The sequence below is a fragment of the Coccinella septempunctata genome, chromosome 1, assembly GCF_907165205.1.
Source record: "Coccinella septempunctata chromosome 1, icCocSept1.1, whole genome shotgun sequence".
Classification (NCBI taxonomy): domain Eukaryota; kingdom Metazoa; phylum Arthropoda; class Insecta; order Coleoptera; family Coccinellidae; genus Coccinella; species Coccinella septempunctata.
The window spans coordinates 22,063,727-22,085,173 of NC_058189.1; the positions used below are offsets into that span (position 1 = coordinate 22,063,727).

Here is a 21,447-nt window from a genome sequence, read left to right on the forward strand (position 1 = left end):
AGCGATCACTCTTGGAGTAAAAAACAATTAAGGAAGTAGTGGAACCTCATCAATCAAATACTATATACTTTTTAACATTATATATTATTTTGAATGCTATAGCCCTTTGAGTGAATATTGATGTTTGCCTTATGTTCATTTTCGTATACAAAGCAAACTTCATGACTCATATAAATATATGGAAAAGTGAATAATAAAAAATAAAAATAACAATTCAATTTCTATATTTTTGTTTACATTTTTATACAGAAAATTAAATTTCACTGCTAAAGATTGTAATGGAAAATAAACCTTAACATCTCAAGTAGAAATTGTAGTTCATTTAATGTTATAATATAACATAAATCTATATCAACAATCAATCTATATCCTAAGAGTAAAAAAAACGGGCATAAGGAATAGAGTAATTCAAGGCTGATAACAATAAATTGTTATATACTCCTTGTCTTTGACTTTGCTGATAGTAAGGTGTAATTGAAAATAAATATTTTTTTCCAAAATGCATTTCCTTTCATTAGTAATGAAAACTTCGTATGAAAAAAAATGTTCATTAAAATTTTTAATTCCTATTTTATTATAAATAAAACATATGACATTATTGCTGCTGACAACAATTTTTTCAGTTATCCCAAATGCTATTTCATCTCCATCTTTCAACATTATCAACTGTCCTATGGTATATTGCATTTTTCCTATACTAATCGATTGAACTGTCGAAAATTTTCCATTGAACATATTTGAAATTTTCTCATAATTCGAGCATTCTGAGAAAAAAGCCTCGATATCCAAAATCATTTCAGAATTTTTAATTTCGAAACAGTTATCATCAGTTAAGCCTTTTTGCAATAAAAATTTGTTAGCAAGCTTCAACTGATGCTTTAATGCCAAAGTTTGTGTTATGTTTACACGGGATGCAACTGTATTTGCATTCAACTTCGATTCCCTATGTTTGGCTTCAAAGCGCAATGTACTCATATGTATAAGTGGGCCTACTTTTTTCATTAAATACGGATAATGCGTCAGATTGTGGTGTTTGGGTTTGAGCGAAACTTGTGTCAATTTTAGATACAATTCGTGATGATCGCTGATTAATCTACTTAATTTTTCACAAGTATTTTTGTTGACACTTGATGCAAGTATAATAGATAAAATTTTCCTGAGAAATAAGTACAATTTCCAAAAAGGATTATCAAGAGGTACTAAATCCCCAATCATTAGCCCCAAATACAATACAAAAGCTTTCATTTCGGAAAATGACATCCTAATATTCTTTTTTCTTAGATTTTCCCGAGATATTAATGGAGGTTTATTAATCATTTGTTTGCCAAAATCAAAGTATTTTATTCTAGAATTGAGGATTTCAATTGTAAATAATTTATCAATAAAAATAAATTGATACAAAATCTCAGCAACATCAAAATTAGCTACCCCCTCAAATACATCGTGAGCAATGTCAACTGCATAGTTTTCTGCTACGTGAAAAGAATCTAAGGAATTAAAAACGCACGATTGTTTTATACCCGTCTGGCTGATATTGCTCTTTATTAAGTCCGCTTCGTAGTTGTGTTTATTTCTTAGGAGTTCTTCTCTTTGTGTAATGATATTTAAGGAATCATTACGAGAGCACTTACAGAAGCGACAAAAAAAATTTGCCCGGAAACTTTCTACATAACCCAATATTGTATTCAATTGTATCTCCCAGAAACAGAGCAAGCGTGAAAAAAACTCTGACTTTTTTTTCTTTTGTATTTATAGTTACTCCTTCAGTCTCAAGGTATTTGATCTCATTTACTAATCTTGAAAGTAATACACTGCTTCCAAATTCTTTGAAATCAGCGCTGTGAAACAACTGGCATAAGAATATATTTTCCAATAAAGACTGATCACGAGCTGGTAAACAAGCAATTGAGCAGTATATTGCTCCAAGTTTGTGAATACCTGCATGGGAACCTAGTGGGTTTCCGCATTCGTATTCGTCAAAATAAAAGAAGAGGGGTAAAACAATACTTTCAGTAGGAAAAAACGCTAATTTATCTTTCCAAAAGTCTGTTTGAATAATGTTACAAGTTTCCTCTTGGGATTGTATTTCTTTCATATTATTCAAAATAACATCAAATACCTTAGGAATTTGGAGATAATTTTGAAAGACTTTTCTCAGCGGAACGAATTGAATAGTATTATTTTTTTTAACTATAGTACCATTTTCGCCTATTTCTTGTCTTTGTCCAACTACAATTTCTTCGGGTCGTATAAGTAAGTTAGAATTTGTTAAAGTTTTGAACCTAAAATATTCAGAATGAATACCATTGAACAATTGTTTCAAGATTACGAAGAATTTTGCAAACTTTGCTTTGGGTAAAATTTCGGATAAATAGTTTTCAAGTATTTCTAATGGTTCAATTAGCACGTCGTTGAATGAGTTGATAATCTTCTGAACATTTTTTCGTGTGAATGTGTTGTCAGCATATAACTGTGAGACAAATATCAATACGTTATTCTCTATTTTGTTTTTGAAAGAGTCAAATATATCGTCTTGATTTAGTTCATCAATTTCATGGAAATTTTCAAATTCAATGTCATCCATATGAGATTGATCGCCTTCTTCAGTTATTCTCTCATCACCTTTTTCAACGATATGTTTAAGGCCAGATTCAGAAAATAATTCAGAAGTGTGAGTTTCTCTGAAATGTTTTTTGAAAGATTTCAAATTGGAAAAAATTCTGAAACATTCTTTTTCGCCACATTTATATTCCTGCTTCAGTTTGCACTTATGTTGTAGATTCAAATGCAGAACAAGAGATTTCAATTGATCAAAATCTGAAGAACATATACTACAGAGCGGCATTTCGAACGAATGAGATCAACGGAATCAGAAAAAAAAGCAAAAAATCTTAGTCAATGCCTTGATTGAAAAAAACAACATTCAAAAATGTAAAAATAATGAGATCAAAGAAAAAAAAATACATTCAGAGTAACGATAAATAAATCAAACTGCAAAATAGCTTAAACTAGTTTATAGTCAAAGAGGAACTTCAAAAGGAAATAATCGGAGCATTATTGAGTAACAAAAAACAAAACATCAAGGCTTATACTTAAATTAAAAGGAACTTTCAGAAGTGGTATAGATATCAAAAACAGCCGTAAAAGTAACACTCTTAATGGTTAAGAACTGTTTGAAATGTTCAAATGGTATCTCACATCTGCCAATGCACAAGCTGTGCTACTTGTTTTTGACGTTGCGTTAAATTCAAAAACTATTTCTTGGACGAACTGCCAGATGTGGCGCGATTCTGCTGGATACTCTAAATTTAACACGTAGTATGTCTTGAACAAGAGCTCCAAGCATCTACATGCCGATGGTACATCCACTTTGTAGGATTTATCATATAAATATACGTAATAATCTTCATCAAATATGTAGCCGAATGGTTGCAATGGAAAATTCAGCTTGTCGAGTTTTTGTTTCCGGCGATTTATGATTTCATTCAAATCAGATAATTGCTGCAAAAATAATATAATTTTGAATTCAATTCAATACTACTGCGAGCATTCGATTATTCAGAACATTTTGACTTCAAGTGAACTATGAGCTAATATGTTACAATAAAAAAAATTGCTGATATCAGGATAGACTTATACAATATCGTCGGTAAGTCCAGAAGTCTTGAGGAATATTTTGTATGAAGAATTCTTGAAAAAATCCACCTTGGTGATCATGAATATTTTTTCAATATAAAAATTTTATGAAAATACTCTAAGACTAGAAACAGAGATTATTGGAATGGACTAGCAGTAAATTTATGAAGTGTATATAAAAAGTAAGTAATCAAAATCGGCAATATCGAAAGTAGTGTTTTGAAGATTTGACGTGGAAAATCATATAGGTAGTACTCACATTTAATTTGAAGAAAAAACTATCTTTAACTTCTGCCCGACTGGGGCGCCAATTTTCCTTGTTTTTTCTAATATTTACTGTCGAGAACATAAACGTCAATTGCAGTAATGCTTGACTTGTTATATCTGAAAAATATTCGATATCTTACTCAATATTTTCATTCTTTCGAAAGTTAAGAATTACCAAACTCGGAATATTCTCCTAAATGAACTCCCCTTTCTTTTAATTCGAAAATTATAGCTTCAGCAACCTTGGGCCAATTCTTATAAACAATGTCGATTTTTTCTGAATAAATTCTGTTGAAATCAGCTTCCAGCTAGATATAAAGAAGAAAAATTATGATTTTGTTTTAAACTTTTGTGATAAATTGATTTACCAAAAGTATTCCGTTATCAACTTGTAAACATTTGAAGGAAGAAATAAAATCTACGGGATTCTCTTTTTTCGCGAGTAATTTTCTTCTTTCTTCAAAGGTATTTTCCCAAACTTCTAAAATTCTGGGAAAGGGAGCATCATTTTCCTTCAAAAACTCCAAATCTTTATTTGTATCCGGATCAGTTTCTTCAACAGTTTGGCCTGTGTTTTCAATTCTGTTTTTCTCTTTATTCAGAAGTCTGAGCTGGGCTTTGATGGTTAAATAACGGCTCCAAAGTTTTCCTCGAGTAGGAACTCTCCTCAAACCACCTTTACCAGAGATGTATGGAATATAATACACGTCTTCGCATTCTTCAGGAAAAAAACTGCAAATTTCTTTTGCGGCTCTACTAAATACTATTGGTTTTAACCTGTTTTAACAAACATATGAATTAGGCTTTTAGAGGAAAGATTTCAAGTATGAAAAAAAAAAACTCACTCTACATTTCCACGGTTGGAAATTATGTCTGCACATAGTTCCCCCACAACAATATTGACGAGCTTTTGCCTTAAGTCTGGCGAAAGTTTCTTTTTTTTCGCCAGAATTGACAATCCCTCTGCTCCAGATTTAAGAAGTAGTTCCTCTAACGTCTGGAAGAAAAATCAAATTAAATGTCGAGTAGAAAACAGAAATATAGGTACCTTATGTTTAGTAAAGACAGAATTCTCGATTCTTGACTTTTTAGCTGGTGGAATGTCTGGAATCAAAAAATTAGCATCGGACGAATTATTTTGGTGATCTGAAAAATTCTTCAACATGTTTTCCAATTCTTCCTCAGGAGTAATCACCACTAAATTGGAATGAATGGGATTGCTAATATCAACATCACTCTCATTGCTGGTTAATGTAACGGTACTCTCATTGCTTGTTGTCGAAGCATTAGATATGGTTTCTGTTAGAATTTGAGTTAAGTTAGATTTTTGTATCATTGTTACATTTACATTAGGATCATAGTTGATAGTTTTGAAATAAAAAAGGGAGCGTTGACATTAGATAGATATGACAGAAAATAAAGACTGAAAAGACGTCCGACTTTTTAATTAAAAGACTTTGGAGTTCAGTAGACCAAGAACTGAACATTTGGTGACCCCGACGTGATCATGAACGGCAAAGAAAGACCTCAGAGAAGTGGAGCTGGAATTCGCAAAACTTTATCCCAAGACTTCGTGTGGCCCGACAGTTTCGGCAGAAAAGAAGATTTAGGACAGAAAAAAGACACGATAGTGGGAAATGAGCCTTCCAGAGACCAAGCAGAGACAAGTGAGGTGATTAAAAGACCAAAGTCGATTGCATCAATGAAAAGTAAGTCAATGAGTAGAGAGAGCTTAAGAACGTCCAAGACTCTAAGCATTAATGTAGCCAGAAGAAGAATTAATTTGGAATTTGAAAGAAAAAGGCAGGAAATAGAGATGAAGAAACTGGAGATTGAAAATGCTTTGAGACTGTTAGATCTGGAAGAAGATTTAGTACAAGACGAAGATGCTTCAGGAAAAGAAGAATTAGATGAAGAAGAGGGCAGGCACAGTGAAAAAAAATACTATAACAATACAATGATAAATCAATGGGTTGAAAGAAAACAAGAAGAGATTGATGATGACACAGAAAAGTACATTAACACATTCCCACAGCAATGTGATCCAAGTGTTAAGATGTTGTGTGAGACCGTTAATGAGGTACTCCATTCGGTGAATAATACAGTTCTACAGAATATAAGACCAGAGAAACGTGAGTTTTCAGAATTTATCTGCTTTGATGGGAATCCCCTGGATTGGCCAGTTTTTATTCGTCAATTTCGTAACTTAACCGAGTCAAGTCGTTATTCAGCAGACGAAATTGTTTTCAAACTTCAAAAATGTTTGAAAGGCCCTGCAAAGGCAGCAGTTGCGGGTATAATGTTGACTTCTGATGTGGCCAAAATTATTGCAACTTTAGAAACTCGTTTTGGCCGACCTGATGTAATTATAGAGATGCTACTGTCCAAAATAAGAGTAATACAACCAATAAAAGACACAAATTTGGAAAAATTGATACACTTCTCGACCGAAGTCACTAATATCGTAACAATAATGAAATCTCTACATTCTATTGGTCATTTACAGAATCCACAATTACAAAGAGATTTAGTGAGTAAACTGCCAGACGAGTTGAAAATCAAATGGGGTGAAGTAATAATTCAAAAGAAAAGACAAAATTGTGAAACCAATCTTGAAGATTTTGCTAATTGGTTGGCTACTTTTTCAGAGGCAGCTTGTCAAGTAAGTGTTACTAGCTTTTCTGCACATTGGGATAGATCTAAATTTCCCTGGGACAAAACGAGATCGTCTTTCTACAATGGAAGAAGTACAGAAAGAGTGTTCACTCTTCATGATGGAAGAGTTCTTAAATGCAATTATTGTGAAGAGCCCGCCCATGATGACAATTGTCCAAAAATGGAAATGGATGATATGGAAAGTAGATGGAAGGTTGTAAGATCGAAAAAATTATGTTTTTCTTGCCTCAAGAGAAATCATCAAAAACTCAGGTGTAGAAACAAAAAAATTTGTGGAAAGAATGGATGCAAACTGTCTCATCATTCACTTCTTCATAATGAAATCAAGAAATCAAGTGAAAACCCGATAGTATCAGAACCCGTATCTACGAATATTGTTGGTATGGTGAGAAGTGAAACTACAGTTTTATTGCGGTTCGTTCCACTCAAAATCCATGGTCGAAACGGAACTCTCAAAATTTATGCTTTGTGTGATGAAGGCTCAACAGTTACACTCTTACATGACAAGATAGCCGATCAAATTGGAATACTGGGTGAAAAACAGCCATTATGTTTACAATGGACCAATGATGACGTGATAAAGGAAGAAAATTCTTCTCGACTAGACATAAACATATCAAGAATCGACAATGATGACAGCTTTCTACTAAGAGGGGTTCGCACAGTTTCGAATTTATCGCTTCCTGAACAATCTTTCAATTTACATGACCATCAATATTTGGAAGGTATTCCTATTGAGAGTTATACGAAAGTGAAACCTGTTATGATCATTGGTCAGGACAACATCGATTTGATTATACCCAGGCGTATCCAATCTACACCAACAAACTCAATTGTTGCTTCTAAATCTAAATTAGGTTGGTCTGTACATGGACCAATCCAATCAGACATACAAAATAGATCGGGATATCACATTTTTCATATATGTGACGAAAGAGAACCAGAACAAGATTTGAAGGATATCATGGAAAAATTCTACACTACAGAATCTTTTGGAACAATTCCTGTTTCTAAATTGGAAGTAAATGAGGAAGATACCAGAGCCAACGAAATAATGAATAGAACAATAAAACAAGTTGGCGAGAGATATGAAATAGGATTGCTATGGAAGAATGATGAATGCAAAATGCCAAATAGTTATGCTAGAGCCATGCAAAGATTAAATTGTACTGAAAGGAAATGTTTGAAAGATAAATATTTAGCTGATGAATATTGTGCCAAATTTGAAGATCACGTGAGAAAAAACTATCTACGAAAGCTATCAGTAGAAGAGATTAAAAATTGTGGTCCCTGCACATGGTACCTGCCGCACTTTGCAGTGATAAATCCAAATAAGAAAAAGGTAAGAGTGGTCTTCGATGCAGCAGCAAAATCCAATGGTATCAGTCTGAATGACATGCTGCTGACTGGACCTCATCAAATGAATTCTCTTGGAGCTATCTTGCTGAAATTTCGTCAGAAAAAGATCGCCTTTTGTGGTGACGTGAGGGAAATGTTCCACAGAGTACTGATACGTGAAGAAGACAGGGACTCACAACGCATTTTATGGAGAAATTTAGAAAATTACAGAGAACCAGATGTTTACCACGTAAACGTTATGACATTTGGAGCAAAATGTTCGCCAGCCTGTGCACAGTTTGTTAAGAATTATAATGCGAAAAATTATTCCGAAGGAGAAATTCAAAAGGCTATTCTTGAAAAATTTTATGTGGATGACTACTTAGATTCAGCTGATGATGAAAAGGAAGCCCTAGCCCTAATAGATGGAGTTAAAAACACCATGCAGATTGCTGGCTTTGAAGTAGTTAGCTGGATATCAAATTCCGTTTCTCTGATGAGTTTAGTAACCGAAAGAACCCAGAATGTTCGGCAAGATTCTGAAGAAAAATCAGAACATCGAGTTTTAGGAATTTTGTGGAATTTTAGAACTGATGAATTCACATTCAAAATTGATTTCAGTAAATATGAAAACTTACGGCCAACCAAGAGGAATGTTTTAAAGTCGATTATGACATTATTTGATCCCATGGGATTCATATCGCATTTTATTGTTAAAGGAAAGATTTTAATGCAACAAATATGGAAAGCTAAAATTGAATGGGATCAGGAATTACCAGAAAATTTCAAAATCACTTGGAGAAAAATGTTAGAAAATTTCAAATTGATAAATAATTTTAAATTCCCAAGATGTTACAGTGTAAACATACCAAATGCTGAAAACATAGAGCTACACACATTCTCAGATAGCAGTAAAGAAGCCTTTGCAGCGATCTCCTATCTCAGAGTAGAGTCAGGAGACAAAATAGATACAATGATAGTAATTTCTAGGACTAGGGTTGCCCCAATGAAAGAATTATCTATACCACGGCTTGAACTACAAGGTGCAATCCTAGGAAGCAGAATAGCTGCAAGTGTAACTAGATCTTTAGAAATACCAATCAATCGAGTTTATTTTTGGACAGATTCAATGTGTGTACTTGGATGGATAAGAGATAAATCGAACAAATACAAACAGTTTGTTTCCAATCGAGTTGCAGAAATTAGAGCTTCGAGTGATGTGGATCAGTGGAGATGGGTTCCTACAAGTGAAAATCCTGCAGACTTAGCTACACGACAGGCACCTACCAAACCAGACATGGAGTTCTGGATGTATGGGCCACAGTTTTTGAGAAAATCCAAACAATATTGGCCGCAAGAAGATACTAAATTAGTGGAAAAACATCAAAGTACAGCCGAGGAAAAATTTGAAAGATGTTTAGTGATACAAGAATTCGAATTCCATGGTCTTCTCCCAGAAATAAAGCGGTTCTCTAAATATACGAGGCTATTATTCGCTACTGCACGATTTTTGAGGTGTACACATATTTTCAAAGATTTGTTACGTAAAACTCAATTAAAAGACCCATCTACTATTTCCCAAGACGTGAAAAGGGTTACTGACAAGGATTTAAAAGATGCTGAACAATTATTGCTGCAAAAGTCACAAAGGGATTGCTTCTATAAAGCATTAATGGACATTAAAAGAGGAAAAAAACTAGATCGACAAAATGCCTTATATCCTTTATGTCCAAAGTTGAGAAACAGCTTACAGTTCAGTAGACCAAGAACTAGTAGACCAAGAACTGAACAGTTTCCAAATCGTTCTGCGGAATAAAAAAAAGATGATTTTTCAACAAAAAAAAAATAAAGCTAATGATATTATGCCTTGTAAGTTCAATAGAAAAACTACCAAACTGGAAACGACAAATCCGAAGAATTGTCGTTCCAATAATACGAGCTAGTCATGAACGGGCGCAGGATATCCCAAAGAAGTCGAAATAAACGCAACTGTAGTGCGGTTTCGAGATCATTGTCCCTCGTCATTACAGAGTAGCGCTAACTATTCCAATAGATAGAAATGAAAATTTCAATCACGTGCGCTTCCAACTGAAAAAAAATCGCGGGTTCATTTCACAACTTCTTTTTCGTACCCAGTATATTTTAGTGAAAACATTTTGAACCCACAATGTTTTGTACATAAAAAACATTTTTTTTTCGATAGGATGCACATATCGAATTTCATGATTTTTGCTGTGGTAGTAAATGAATGCATTCCATCTTAAGGGTAATATCTTAAAAGAGCTACAGCTTATATTTCCCATAAAAAAATTTGAACTAAATATTTTCAATCGTAGAATACGGAAGAGAATTACTTACTGACCATTATTTCTAGGACACCCTGCATAGATATATAGTATATAGAAATGAAAATATATATAAAATATATAATTATGAGCGAGCAACTTGCATTGTTCATTTCAATATTCTATGTATCTACGTACGCGGTTCACCTTGCATTATGCTGAGAGTGCAGTGCGTTCTGCGTCTTCTATTTGAAAAATGGCAGAGTATTTAAAAAAACAATAACTGTTAGACTAAAGCAAGTTCCTACTACCTATCTAGAAAAGATTTTATGAGAAATACCCACATAATTAATCTTCAAACTTACATAAATAATAATTTCGTTTCGCCTTTCGCGAAACTCTTTATATTTCGCTTTGAATACAAGGTATGGCCCTTTTTTAGTGAATATCTCCTTAATTGTGTCCTCGTCGAGGAGATTGAAACTCACATCATTAATTTCTTGATCTGAAAAATCATATATCAGAAATATGTAATTTTTGCATATATAGATAGGTACATATATAAAATTTGGACTAAGCTGCTCCTATCACACGTTTATTGATCATTAAAAAATATATTTCTCAATATTAGTTGGATCGTAACTTATATCTACCTTATGCACATGCAATACAATATATAATAGGAATAAAAATGAAAGGGATCTTCCTAATGAAAAAAGCTTGAAAATTTAAAACACTATGAAACTGATAGCTTGAGAGACTAATCCGGGGTTTTGGTGCGGAAGACCACTTGAGTGAATCATCTTTTTTTGCGTGAATACCTTGTCGAGTGCATTATGTATATATGGTAGGGCTAAAGATAGGTGTCAACATAAACTTAAGATTAGCCGGATAAACTTAGGTTTATCTTCGGCTATTTGCTAATGTTAGTTTTTTCTATCTTTAGCAGGCTAAACTTAAGTGTAACCACATCCCATCGGCTAAAAATGTAGAAGCTAATAGAAATGGAGGAAAGTGTGGCAAGGCTTGAGGGGCGCGAATTTTCGGTAATTGAAAAAAAGTGAAGAAATAGTAATATAATCAAAATATGAATGCAACGTATTCTTGTATGAATTTCACATATTTTTAATTACGGAAAAGCATTCTGTTAAGAAGTTGAGAAATTGAGAATGAACATATATTTGTTTCTAATGTGTCTCTTTTTTTTATTGTTCTTTTTTGCAAAAGTATTGGTTGGAAAGAAAATGAAACATTAGAAATCTTTTTCATTATGTAGAAAATTTTTCCATAAACCCAAGTATTGAATGGTGAGGAAAATATACTTTTGTCCACAGAAAAAAATTTTGTATGTATAATAATTTATATTTCATTTTCTTGTGAGGTCATATTCTGGTGTTCCACAAGATAATTTACTATTCACGTTCCTATTGTCCTGTGGAAAACTGTATATCTAACTTCTGTATGTGAATTGATTTAAAAAAACTTAGGCTCGATTTGAAGAGCATTAATCTCCTAAACAGATGAAAATAACTCATTGAAAGTTAAATTGAAAAGCCATGGGCGTTATGTAAAAAAACCTCAATACAATAGGATTCGATGCTATTTTGCATATTTCAATTCTAAAAATTGAAACAAAAACGTGGCCTCGTGCTTTCGTCTTCTCTTATCCGATCATTCAAAAGACATCACCCCTCCGCGTGTCCATTGAATACATTTTTAGCCGTTTCGTTTTGGGTAATGCGCACATTAGCTGGCTAAAGATGAAATCCCCTGACGCAGATGAATATTTTATCGAACATTAGCTGGTCCTCGAATATAAACTTAAGTTTAGCCGGCTAATCTTAAGTTTATGCTCACACCTATATTTAGCCGTAACATATACACAATAATCCACAATAAATTATATTCAAAAACTAAAAGTTTTGACTTACCTTTGAATTTTTCCACATACTCTTCGAATCCCCATCGTTTGAGGATTTCTTCGTAATCCATTTTAGCACATAAACAAGCACAAAATATTCTGTGTGTGTAAAAGGTGAGAGAATTTATTATAAATCAGATCATAACTATTGAAGTTATATCATATATCGCGGCATACTTAGACTTGGTTACTATATTCGTTAAATTTTGAATCCCTACTTTGTAGCCAAATCAAAGTATGCCGAGATATAATGTGATATAACCTACCCACACGACCCGGCGGCGGCGCACTACTTTTCGAGATCTACGATAATTCGTTTAACCCGCAGACGCATTGGCTTCTGACCGCTGAATGATGCACAACTGCACGCAGGTGTACCGATCTTCAAAGGGAATAACTGCTTCGGGTTCGTATCGGCTCGAGTCGGTTATCATCCGAATATTTTTTACACTTATAACAAGAAACACATGTGTCTACCCCAAGTCAAGGTTTCAATGTAGCAAATAACTTGGTTATTTAGTGCTGATAAAAATACGTAACTGAAAAAGTTGCTTGCTATAAGTTGAGCGATTATTTGGCATCTATACGGAGAGTATTTACTAGCAACAAATAGAATTTAAATATCAGTGCTATTTGGATTCAATAAATTTTTATGTTGAACTGAGAAAAAAAGTTAATGCTAACAATTAAAAATTCTTAGATGAACGTGTTTGTTAACGATAGCTATATGATTATCTGCAGCACATAAATGTTCGCTTATCGCATATGAAAATTTATTTAGCTTGAGTAAAAAGCAGTCAAGTAAAAAAAGTTACTTGTAACTTTTTTCTCAGTGAACATGTATATTCATCAAAGTATATCTCCAGGGACCGAAGACCCTTCCAATATAACTCGAACAAATATACAAAAAATTTTGAGTATTATCAGATTATGTTTCCAGGAACGAAGAACCTTTCCACAATATACAGATAAAACACTCAACAGACATATTACCAAAGTACCTAAGGGATCGAAGATCCTTTCAAGATACTAAGATAAACAACAGAATTCATTATCAGAGTATGTTTGAGATCGAAGATCATTTATAACACTACTCAGATGAGGTATACATAATGACTGAAAAGAAAAGAATTAATATTACTTATGAAATGTTTGATCAAACAGAGCATGTTTTGAGTTTGTCGTTGACTTTTCTCATTTTCTTCCTATAATATTGAATCATTATGACTCATTACTTGGTTATCATCTTATGCTTGGATTGGATATTTTCATGCAAATCAAACCTCATAGAATACAAGGTGATCACGAAACTTAGTGAGCTTTGCTGCATTCAATGGTTTTGTTAGAATGTCAGCAATCTGATCATTGGTATTGATCTTCACAATATTAATTTTCTTATCTCTTACGTGTTGACGAATCAATAAATATTTACGTTCCACATACTTCAAGCGGCTTTTACTTGTGCTAGCCAGACAGTTACGTCTTGCTGCTTCATTGTCTTCATATATATTAACTGGAAATGCTCTGAGACCCACAGTCTCTTCTAATAATTGTGCTAAAAATAGAATTTCATTAGTAGCATGAGTAAGTGCAATAAATTCCGCTTCTGCTGAACTTTGTGCTATTGTTGATTGAAGTTTTGAGCACCATACAACAGGATTACCAAATGCAAAAATCACAAAGCCTGTGGTCGACTTTTGACCACACTTATCACCTGAAAAATCTGCATCACAATAACATGACAAAATTGGAGATCCTACTGTGAATTTTAGACCTAACTGACTTGTACCTTTCAAATACCTGAAAACTCTTTTAACTTATGTCCAATGATACTGCTGTGGATTAGCTTGGAATCTAGCCAAATAACCTACGGCAAAGGATATATCAGGTCTTGTGAACATACTTAAATACAGCAGGGAACCTATAGCTTTCTTATACGGAAAATCTGCTTCATTCGTTACTTCCGGAACTTTATGATTTCCTTGAGGAACTAAAGGAGTGTGAACTGAATTTGAGTTTTCCATTCGAAATTCTTTCAACATTTCATTAACAAACTGTGTTTGATGAAGAAACAACTGATTTTCTGATCTAGTGATTTCCAAACCAAGAAATTTTGTAGGAAAGCCAAATTGTTTTACCTTAAAACGTGACTTCAACATATTCACATTTTCCTGAATAAGGTTTCTACAACTACCTGTAATTAATAGATCATCGACATATACTAAAATCAAAATGATATTACTATCTTCCTTTTTCTTATATAAACATGGTTCTCGTAAATTTGATTCAAAACCAGAATCCTTCAGAAAATTATCAAGTGTCATAAACCAACATTTCGGTGCTATAGATAATCCATAAAGAGCTTTTCGTAACTTCAATATTACCTTTGATTTATCAAGATGGATTCCTTCAGGAACACTTACATATTTTGGTCGATCAATTTCACCATGAAGAAATGCTGTTTTGACATCCAACTGTTCAACATGCCAATTCCTAGAAACTGACAAAGCAAATAATAATTTAACAACTGATAGAGCTGGTGTAGGAGATGCAGTTTCCTCAGGAGTATACTTTTCAGTATCTTTGCATCCTACAACAACTAAACGAGCCTTACACACACCATTGTCCTTAACTGTAAATACCCATTTCAACGGAATACTTTTCATACCTTGTTTTCTTTCCACAATTTCCCAAACTTCATATTGGTTTATAGCTTCAAGTTCGGACTGAATGGCAGTAATCCATTTACTACTTTCTGAACATGTCATTGCTTCCAGATATGTTTGAGGTGTTTTACTTGTCTGATAGATTTTTGTATCATATACAAAACCAAATGGATTCAAAATTGTGGCATTAACTGAAATTTGCGGCATATCAAGTCCACTGGTTTCATTGCCATCAAAATCATCTAGCTGGGATATTTCTTCATATTCTATCTCATTATTTATCTGAGAGCTAACTGAAACATTTTCTAACATATTTGTAGCACTTGTTTTATCAACAGAATTGTTGGAGCTACTCTGTACTGGACTTGTAGTTCTTACAGAATCAGAGTTTTGTTCAACTGATTTCATTTCAACAGGATTGTTTGCAACTGATACAACAGAATTGCCAGTAGGTGGCACAACAGATATGTCCGTAATGGACGCAACAGAATTGCCTACAGAGGGCGTAACAGAAACGTTCTCACTGGACTCAACAGATTCAGACGAAACTGTTAATTCATCACTTGGAACTGATAACTTTGATTCATATGACTTGTAGGTCAACTCTTCATTTATTAGAACATTACAAGATGTAATAGTCTTACAGGTTTTAGGATCATACAACAAATAGCCAGTATCGGTATATCCTATTAAATACATTGTGCTAGATCTTGCATTCAACTTTTTACCTTTAGGAACATTTTCATTTCTAACTTCTGTCTGTGAACCGAAAATTCTTATTTTTTGTAGATCGGCTTGTTTTCCATAGAGTTTTTCATATGGAGTCAAAAAGTCTAATGATGAATGAGGCGTACGATTGTATAGATAGCAAGCAGTCGAAAATGCAAAACCCCAGAAAGTATTTGGAAAGCCTGATTCAAAAAACAAGGCTCTAGCCCTTTCTTGGAGTGTTCTATTGAACCTTTCAGCAGTTCCATTATGCTCATGTTGATAAGGTTCTGCTAACTGAATTTGAATACCAAACTGATCGAGAACTTGTTGACAAGATTCGCTGATGAACTCTGTTCCATTATCACAACGTAATTTTCTGAATTGACCAGGACTAGGAAATAATGACTGAAGATAGTTCAAAGCAGACTTCAAAAACTTGAAAGTTTCAGACTTTTGTTTCATCAGGAAAATTTGTGCATATCTTGAATAATCATCTAGAACAATTAAAATATACTTTTTCTTAGTGTAATGTGTTGGCGGATTGACAGTTAATAGATCTGAATGAAGAATTTCACAAGCTCTAGTGGCTCGATCTCTTTCTTTTGCACATGTTTTTCTGGTCATTTTTGCTTTAGAACAAATTGTACAATTACCAGTACTGAGATTATACGTGAGTTCTTTAACTCCTTGAACAACATTAGGTAATTTTCCTAAGTAAGAAGATGATATATGACCCATTCTACGATGCCACATACTACCTTCCTGAGCCAACATTTTTAACTGATTACGAGTAAATCTTTTACGTAATTTTCGTGTTTCTCTTCTACTATTATTGACTTTCTTATTGGGTTTGATAACTGAGAGTTTCATTTTAAAACTAGAATTATCTTTCGAACTTAACTGTTTATTTATACTTTCTACTTTATTTACATTAATTTTGTTGATACTACTTGTATCACCAGGATTGACTCTTGCTGAGATTCGATAAACGCCATCCGATACAAAGAGCAGGGAGATCTTTCTTCTTAATTTTCTAGATAAAATAAATCCATTATTAGCATTTAGCACAAGACTTGTCCCAAACTGAATATTAAATGCACGGACACTGAGAATATTATCCCTTACTTCGGGGACATACTGAACATTAGCTAGATGTACAATGTGCGAACTTTTTCCAAACTGTGGAAGAGTTCCCTGACCCATTGACATAGTGCTTTCAGTTTCCGATGCCAAAACAACAGATATCGGCTCTTTATAAGCCTGATAGTTCAACAAAATATTCTGTACATTCACTACATGGTGAGATGCACCAGAATCAACTAGAAATGTTGCAAACATACTGAAATTATTCAAATCGAACAATGACTTACTAGATTTTTGATCTTTCAGTTTCCTACAGTCCTTCTTTTCATGTCCCTTCTTATGGCAGTAAAAACAGAATCTCTCTGTGTTCACACATGTGTTTGACTTGTGGAACATCAAACCACATTTTCTGCAGCTTGCATCACGCTTTTCAGCTGGTGTCATTTTCTTTATTTTCTCCAACTGATCCAGTGTGTAAGGACTCTTTTCTGCCCTTTTCTCTTTAAAATAATGAGACCTCTTTGCTGGATATTTCTCTTTCTTGGAACCATCCCTGTTTGTTCGATCAGACCTATTCTCTAAACAAAAATCACAACAATTATTATCATCTCTCTTACCACATTTGATGCAGAGTACTGAAACTGAATTAGGATTAGCAAAAGTACATTCCCCAATGGGATCGTCAATACAAAAGAGCATACAGTATACACTTCATTGATCTCAGTATTGAGATTCTCACCTGTAATACCAAAACACTCGGAACAAATATCCAAACTATCATTTGATTCATTCTTATACATACTGTTTTCTGCTTCCTTGAAATATTGGCTATTCGCCACCTCCAGAAAGGCATTCTTTACGAACTCGTACGTCCTCGTTTCCTCTGGTAGTGTAGCCATTGTGGTGAAAAACGCCAAGAAACCATTAGCATCCTTGATTTTATGTAGAAAATATCCCACTATGATCTTCGGGTCCAACGGAAAGCCCAGTTCCTTGAATTCTTGAACTCCTTTTTCGAATTGTGATACGAAGTTCACCGGGTTCATCTTCGGGTAAAATGTGATTTTTCCAAAATTGTCCAAAACTTCCACCATTTTTTGGACATCATTTTTGCCGAACATTTGAATCAGTTTTTTGAAGGCTTCAGCTGCCGATTCTTCGCTTTCTATTACAGCTCTGGGAGCGTGCTGCAGAGATGCTTCCAAGTATTGTAGGACTTGAGCGTTGTACATGTTTTTCTCATCTACGCTCATGCTACACTCTGGTCCACCCATATTGTGTAGTAGAAATTGCGATCTTCCTAGGGCCCTGATGTCACGTTCGACTCTTTGTTTCCATGAACGGAAATTGGAATGACCCCTCAGCTTGTCGCTGGTCTCAAATTGAGGTATTATGAAGGTGGGTATATTGACCTTCTCCACAGATTGTTCTGATACTGTGCTTCCTGTTGACGTTGCCGGAGGATTCAAGTTGTTCATTTGCTCTGCCAACATCTTCACGAAATTGGTGTTCGTGAGCATTGCAAAGATATTTTCTGGTACTCCCATCGTTGACCTTTCGCTTGCATCGGATTGGTCCATTTCGATCATCTCTTCTTGATTGAACATGCTTGTTGTTGAACACGTGGTCGTCTAGTCTTCTGTTTAACACGTGGTCTTCTAGTCTTCTGTTTAACACGTGGTCTTCTAGTCTTCTGTTTGTTAATTAATACGCACGCACATACACACAAGCGCTGCTACCATGTGAGGATGGATACTTTTAAAACTGATGAGACGGTTTTAACAAAGTTTATTTAAATATATATTTAACACAGTGGTGGATTACACAAAATGGCTGATGGTCGCTTGAAACTATTAACAGTGAGAGTAGCCTTTATCTATTCGCATTCCCGACAGAACTGGCTTCTGCACCATTAATAGCACGTGAACCTAACTTAGTTGCGCTTGCGCATTAGGCCGAACATAATATTAGTTGTCAGCAGGTTGCTTTATAGAAGTGGACTGGTCCCAAATCAACTTTGGCCAGCAGTTCTTACTTCAACAGAAATGCTATCACAGCTGCAGTCAGGAGGGAGAAAAGAGCCTATTATAGTAAATACATAAATCCATGCAGTAATTTGAAGACAACCTGGTCTTATCTGAGAAGATTGGGCATATGTAAGAATAAGAGTGTAGATCTAGACCCAACACTTTGCGATGTTGATCGAGTGAATCAACATTTTCTGTGCCTTGCCTCTCCCCTGACAATGATCTTCTGTCTTTTTATGCCAATCGGGATAACTGCATCACTACTAGTTATTTCAAATTTTTGGTGGTTGACGAGGTTGAGGTCTTGGAATCTATCAGATCCATCAAGAGTAGAGCTATTGGTCATGATGGCATAAACATACTAACCCTACAATTGTGTGTTCCCCACATTCTGCCCCATATCACTCATATAATGAATTTCTGTTTACAGCATTCTGTCTTTCCAAATCAGTGGAAAAAAGCCATTGTCATTCCTGTACCGAAGGTATCTTGTCCAAAGGACATGAACAACTTGCGACCTATAAGTATTCTACCCACGTTATCGAAAATCCTTGAGAAAATTATGAGTAAACAAATGTTGTCACATTTAAATACGAATGAAATTATTCCACCTATGCAGTCAGGATTTAGAAAGAATCATAGCTGCACGCTGCACCACGGCTTTGTTAAATATAACAGATGACATTATGGGAGCGACCGATCAGGGTAAACTAACTTTGCTCACTCTTTTAGATTACTCCAAAGCATTCGACTGCCTCAATCACGAGCTGTTCGAGGCTATTCTAGTTCATCTTGGTTTTTGTGGGGGTTTCAATTCGGCTTTTGTCTTCTTATCTTTTGCTGGTCGGTTCCAAGCGGTATGCTATGATGGTAAAATTTCATCTTTTTTGGAAATATGCAGGGGAGTACCGCAGGGGTCAATCTTAGGGCCAATTTTGTTTATCATGTACATTTCACAGTTTGTGAAGTTTATTATTTCCTGCCTGATGCACTACTACGCGGATGATAGCCAACTGTATATCTCCTTTTATTTGCATGAATCTGCTCAGGCAATTTCTGCCCTGAATTTTGATTTGAACATCATCAATGATTTATCTACCAAACATTGGTTGCAGCTTAATAAAGATAAGACCGTTGCCATTTTATTTGGAAGGAGAGGAGATAGGATTAAATTTTTGAACCAAAATAATGTTCTTGTATTTGGTTCAGATACTGTTGGATTGTGTGACAAAGTTAAAGACTTGGGAGTCTGGTTAGATATCGACTTGCGTTTCACGGACCACATTTCTGCCTGTCTGCGGAAGGCCTATGCCATGCTGAGGATTCTTTATAGAAACAGGGAAACACTGGAGCGTAAAGTGAGAGTGCTTCTATGTGAGTCGTTGGTTCTATCACATTTAAATTATGCAGTTTGTGTATATGGCCCCTGTCTGAACTACTCTGATAGAAAGCGGATACAGAAACTTCAGAACTCTTGTCTGCGACTGATTTTTGGCTTGAGAAAATTTGACAGGATTAGCCATACTCTGCGAATTGTTAATTGGCTCAACATGGAAAGAAGAAGATCTCTTCATGCTTCTTTACTATTTATGAAAATACTAATTAACCGAACTCCTCCATACCTCTACAACAAAATAACCTTCCGCTCTGATGTCCATAATTTGAATATTCGATTCAAAGGAACCCTTACTCCTCCTGTATTTACAACTGAGCTATTCCGACGACCATTTTCATATTATATTACGTTTTGTACAAATAATTTATCTGTCGAGATCAGGGCGGTTAGAAACATAAAACTTTTAAGAGCTATGATCTTCAGCAAACTTATGAATGAGCAAGTGGCAACTCTGCGAGTGTGATATACAAGTGTAATTTTTTTTTCTCTTTTTTATTCACTTTCTGATATAGAGCATAACTTCCTACAACCATTATTTCTTTTTTGGGTAGTGATGCATCTTCTATATTTATACTGTCATTGTCATGAGCATGAGTAATTACCATTATTTTTTTTTATTCTTGTCAATGAATCATGGGGTTAGATTGAACAGTACACTTGAACAGTGTTCTGGATCTCGCCTTTTCAATTTTTTTTTAGTGTTATAAGAGTTTGTATTTAGTTTCCATGAAATTGATTGAATAAAGACCTTTATTATTATTATTATTATTATTTCTCAGACGAATCAAACTTGCAATCATGGTTACATGATTGTTCATTTAAAAATAAACTGTAGTTTTTTTCACCAATTCAGTCTCGTGATACATTCATCCTGCAATTTTTAACTTACATTTTTAATTCATGATATCAATCAGAGTTTGTGCTTCATCAGCTTTTATTTTTTTTTTAAATGTTATGTTTTGTATAGTTAACAGATTTACCAGCTCACTGATTATTGTTACTGACATAGAACAGATGAGATAAACAGTGAACAATTAACTTTGATTGAAAACACAAAACCAAAATTTATTGCCGAGATTATATTTTTAAGGCCCGGTACTTTCACGTGCGAATAAATAAATTTATTCGCATTTATCAAGTCGTATTCGTAAAATTATTAAAAATGCAGTCTTTTCACTTTCAGATAGTGTAAAGCGGGCAACACATATGAGCGGCCGCGGCCGCGATCACGATTACGATCGTGAGACATCCCGACTGAACGCCGCTATATTGCTGAACAGATCGTGATATTATGTGCGGGATATGACATTTGCATGGGACGCTTCTCGATCGTGATCGTGATCGTGGCCGCGGCCGCTCATATGTGTTCACCGCCTTATTCATCGAATAAATCTGTCATTGAAACTTAATTAGAAGAGTTTATTTGTCATAGATCGAATGT

General features: G+C 34.5%; 1 protein-coding gene across 2 annotated transcripts; it reads right to left on the reverse strand.

The window, feature by feature from the left end:
- Positions 1 to 2,975: 2,975 nt before the first annotated feature.
- On the reverse strand, positions 2,976 to 12,937 carry LOC123313249. Of its 2 annotated transcripts, XM_044898042.1 has the most exons (10): positions 12,342 to 12,937; positions 12,134 to 12,222; positions 10,568 to 10,707; positions 9,714 to 9,722; positions 4,952 to 5,203; positions 4,749 to 4,900; positions 4,272 to 4,680; positions 4,079 to 4,211; positions 3,896 to 4,020; positions 3,127 to 3,501 (listed from the first exon to the last, which is right to left on the reverse strand). In XM_044898042.1, exons 2-10 carry the CDS (start codon positions 12,192 to 12,194, stop codon positions 3,163 to 3,165), a joined length of 1,620 nt encoding a protein of 539 aa, XP_044753977.1. In that variant the 5' UTR covers positions 12,195 to 12,222; positions 12,342 to 12,937; the 3' UTR covers positions 3,127 to 3,162. The 2 variants fall into 2 exon arrangements, with proteins under 2 accessions (XP_044753986.1, XP_044753977.1); XM_044898051.1 differs by lacking the exon at positions 3,127 to 3,501 and adding an exon at positions 2,976 to 3,107 and having other exon boundaries at positions 3,885 to 4,020; positions 12,134 to 12,931.
- Positions 12,938 to 21,447: the final 8,510 nt, after the last annotated feature.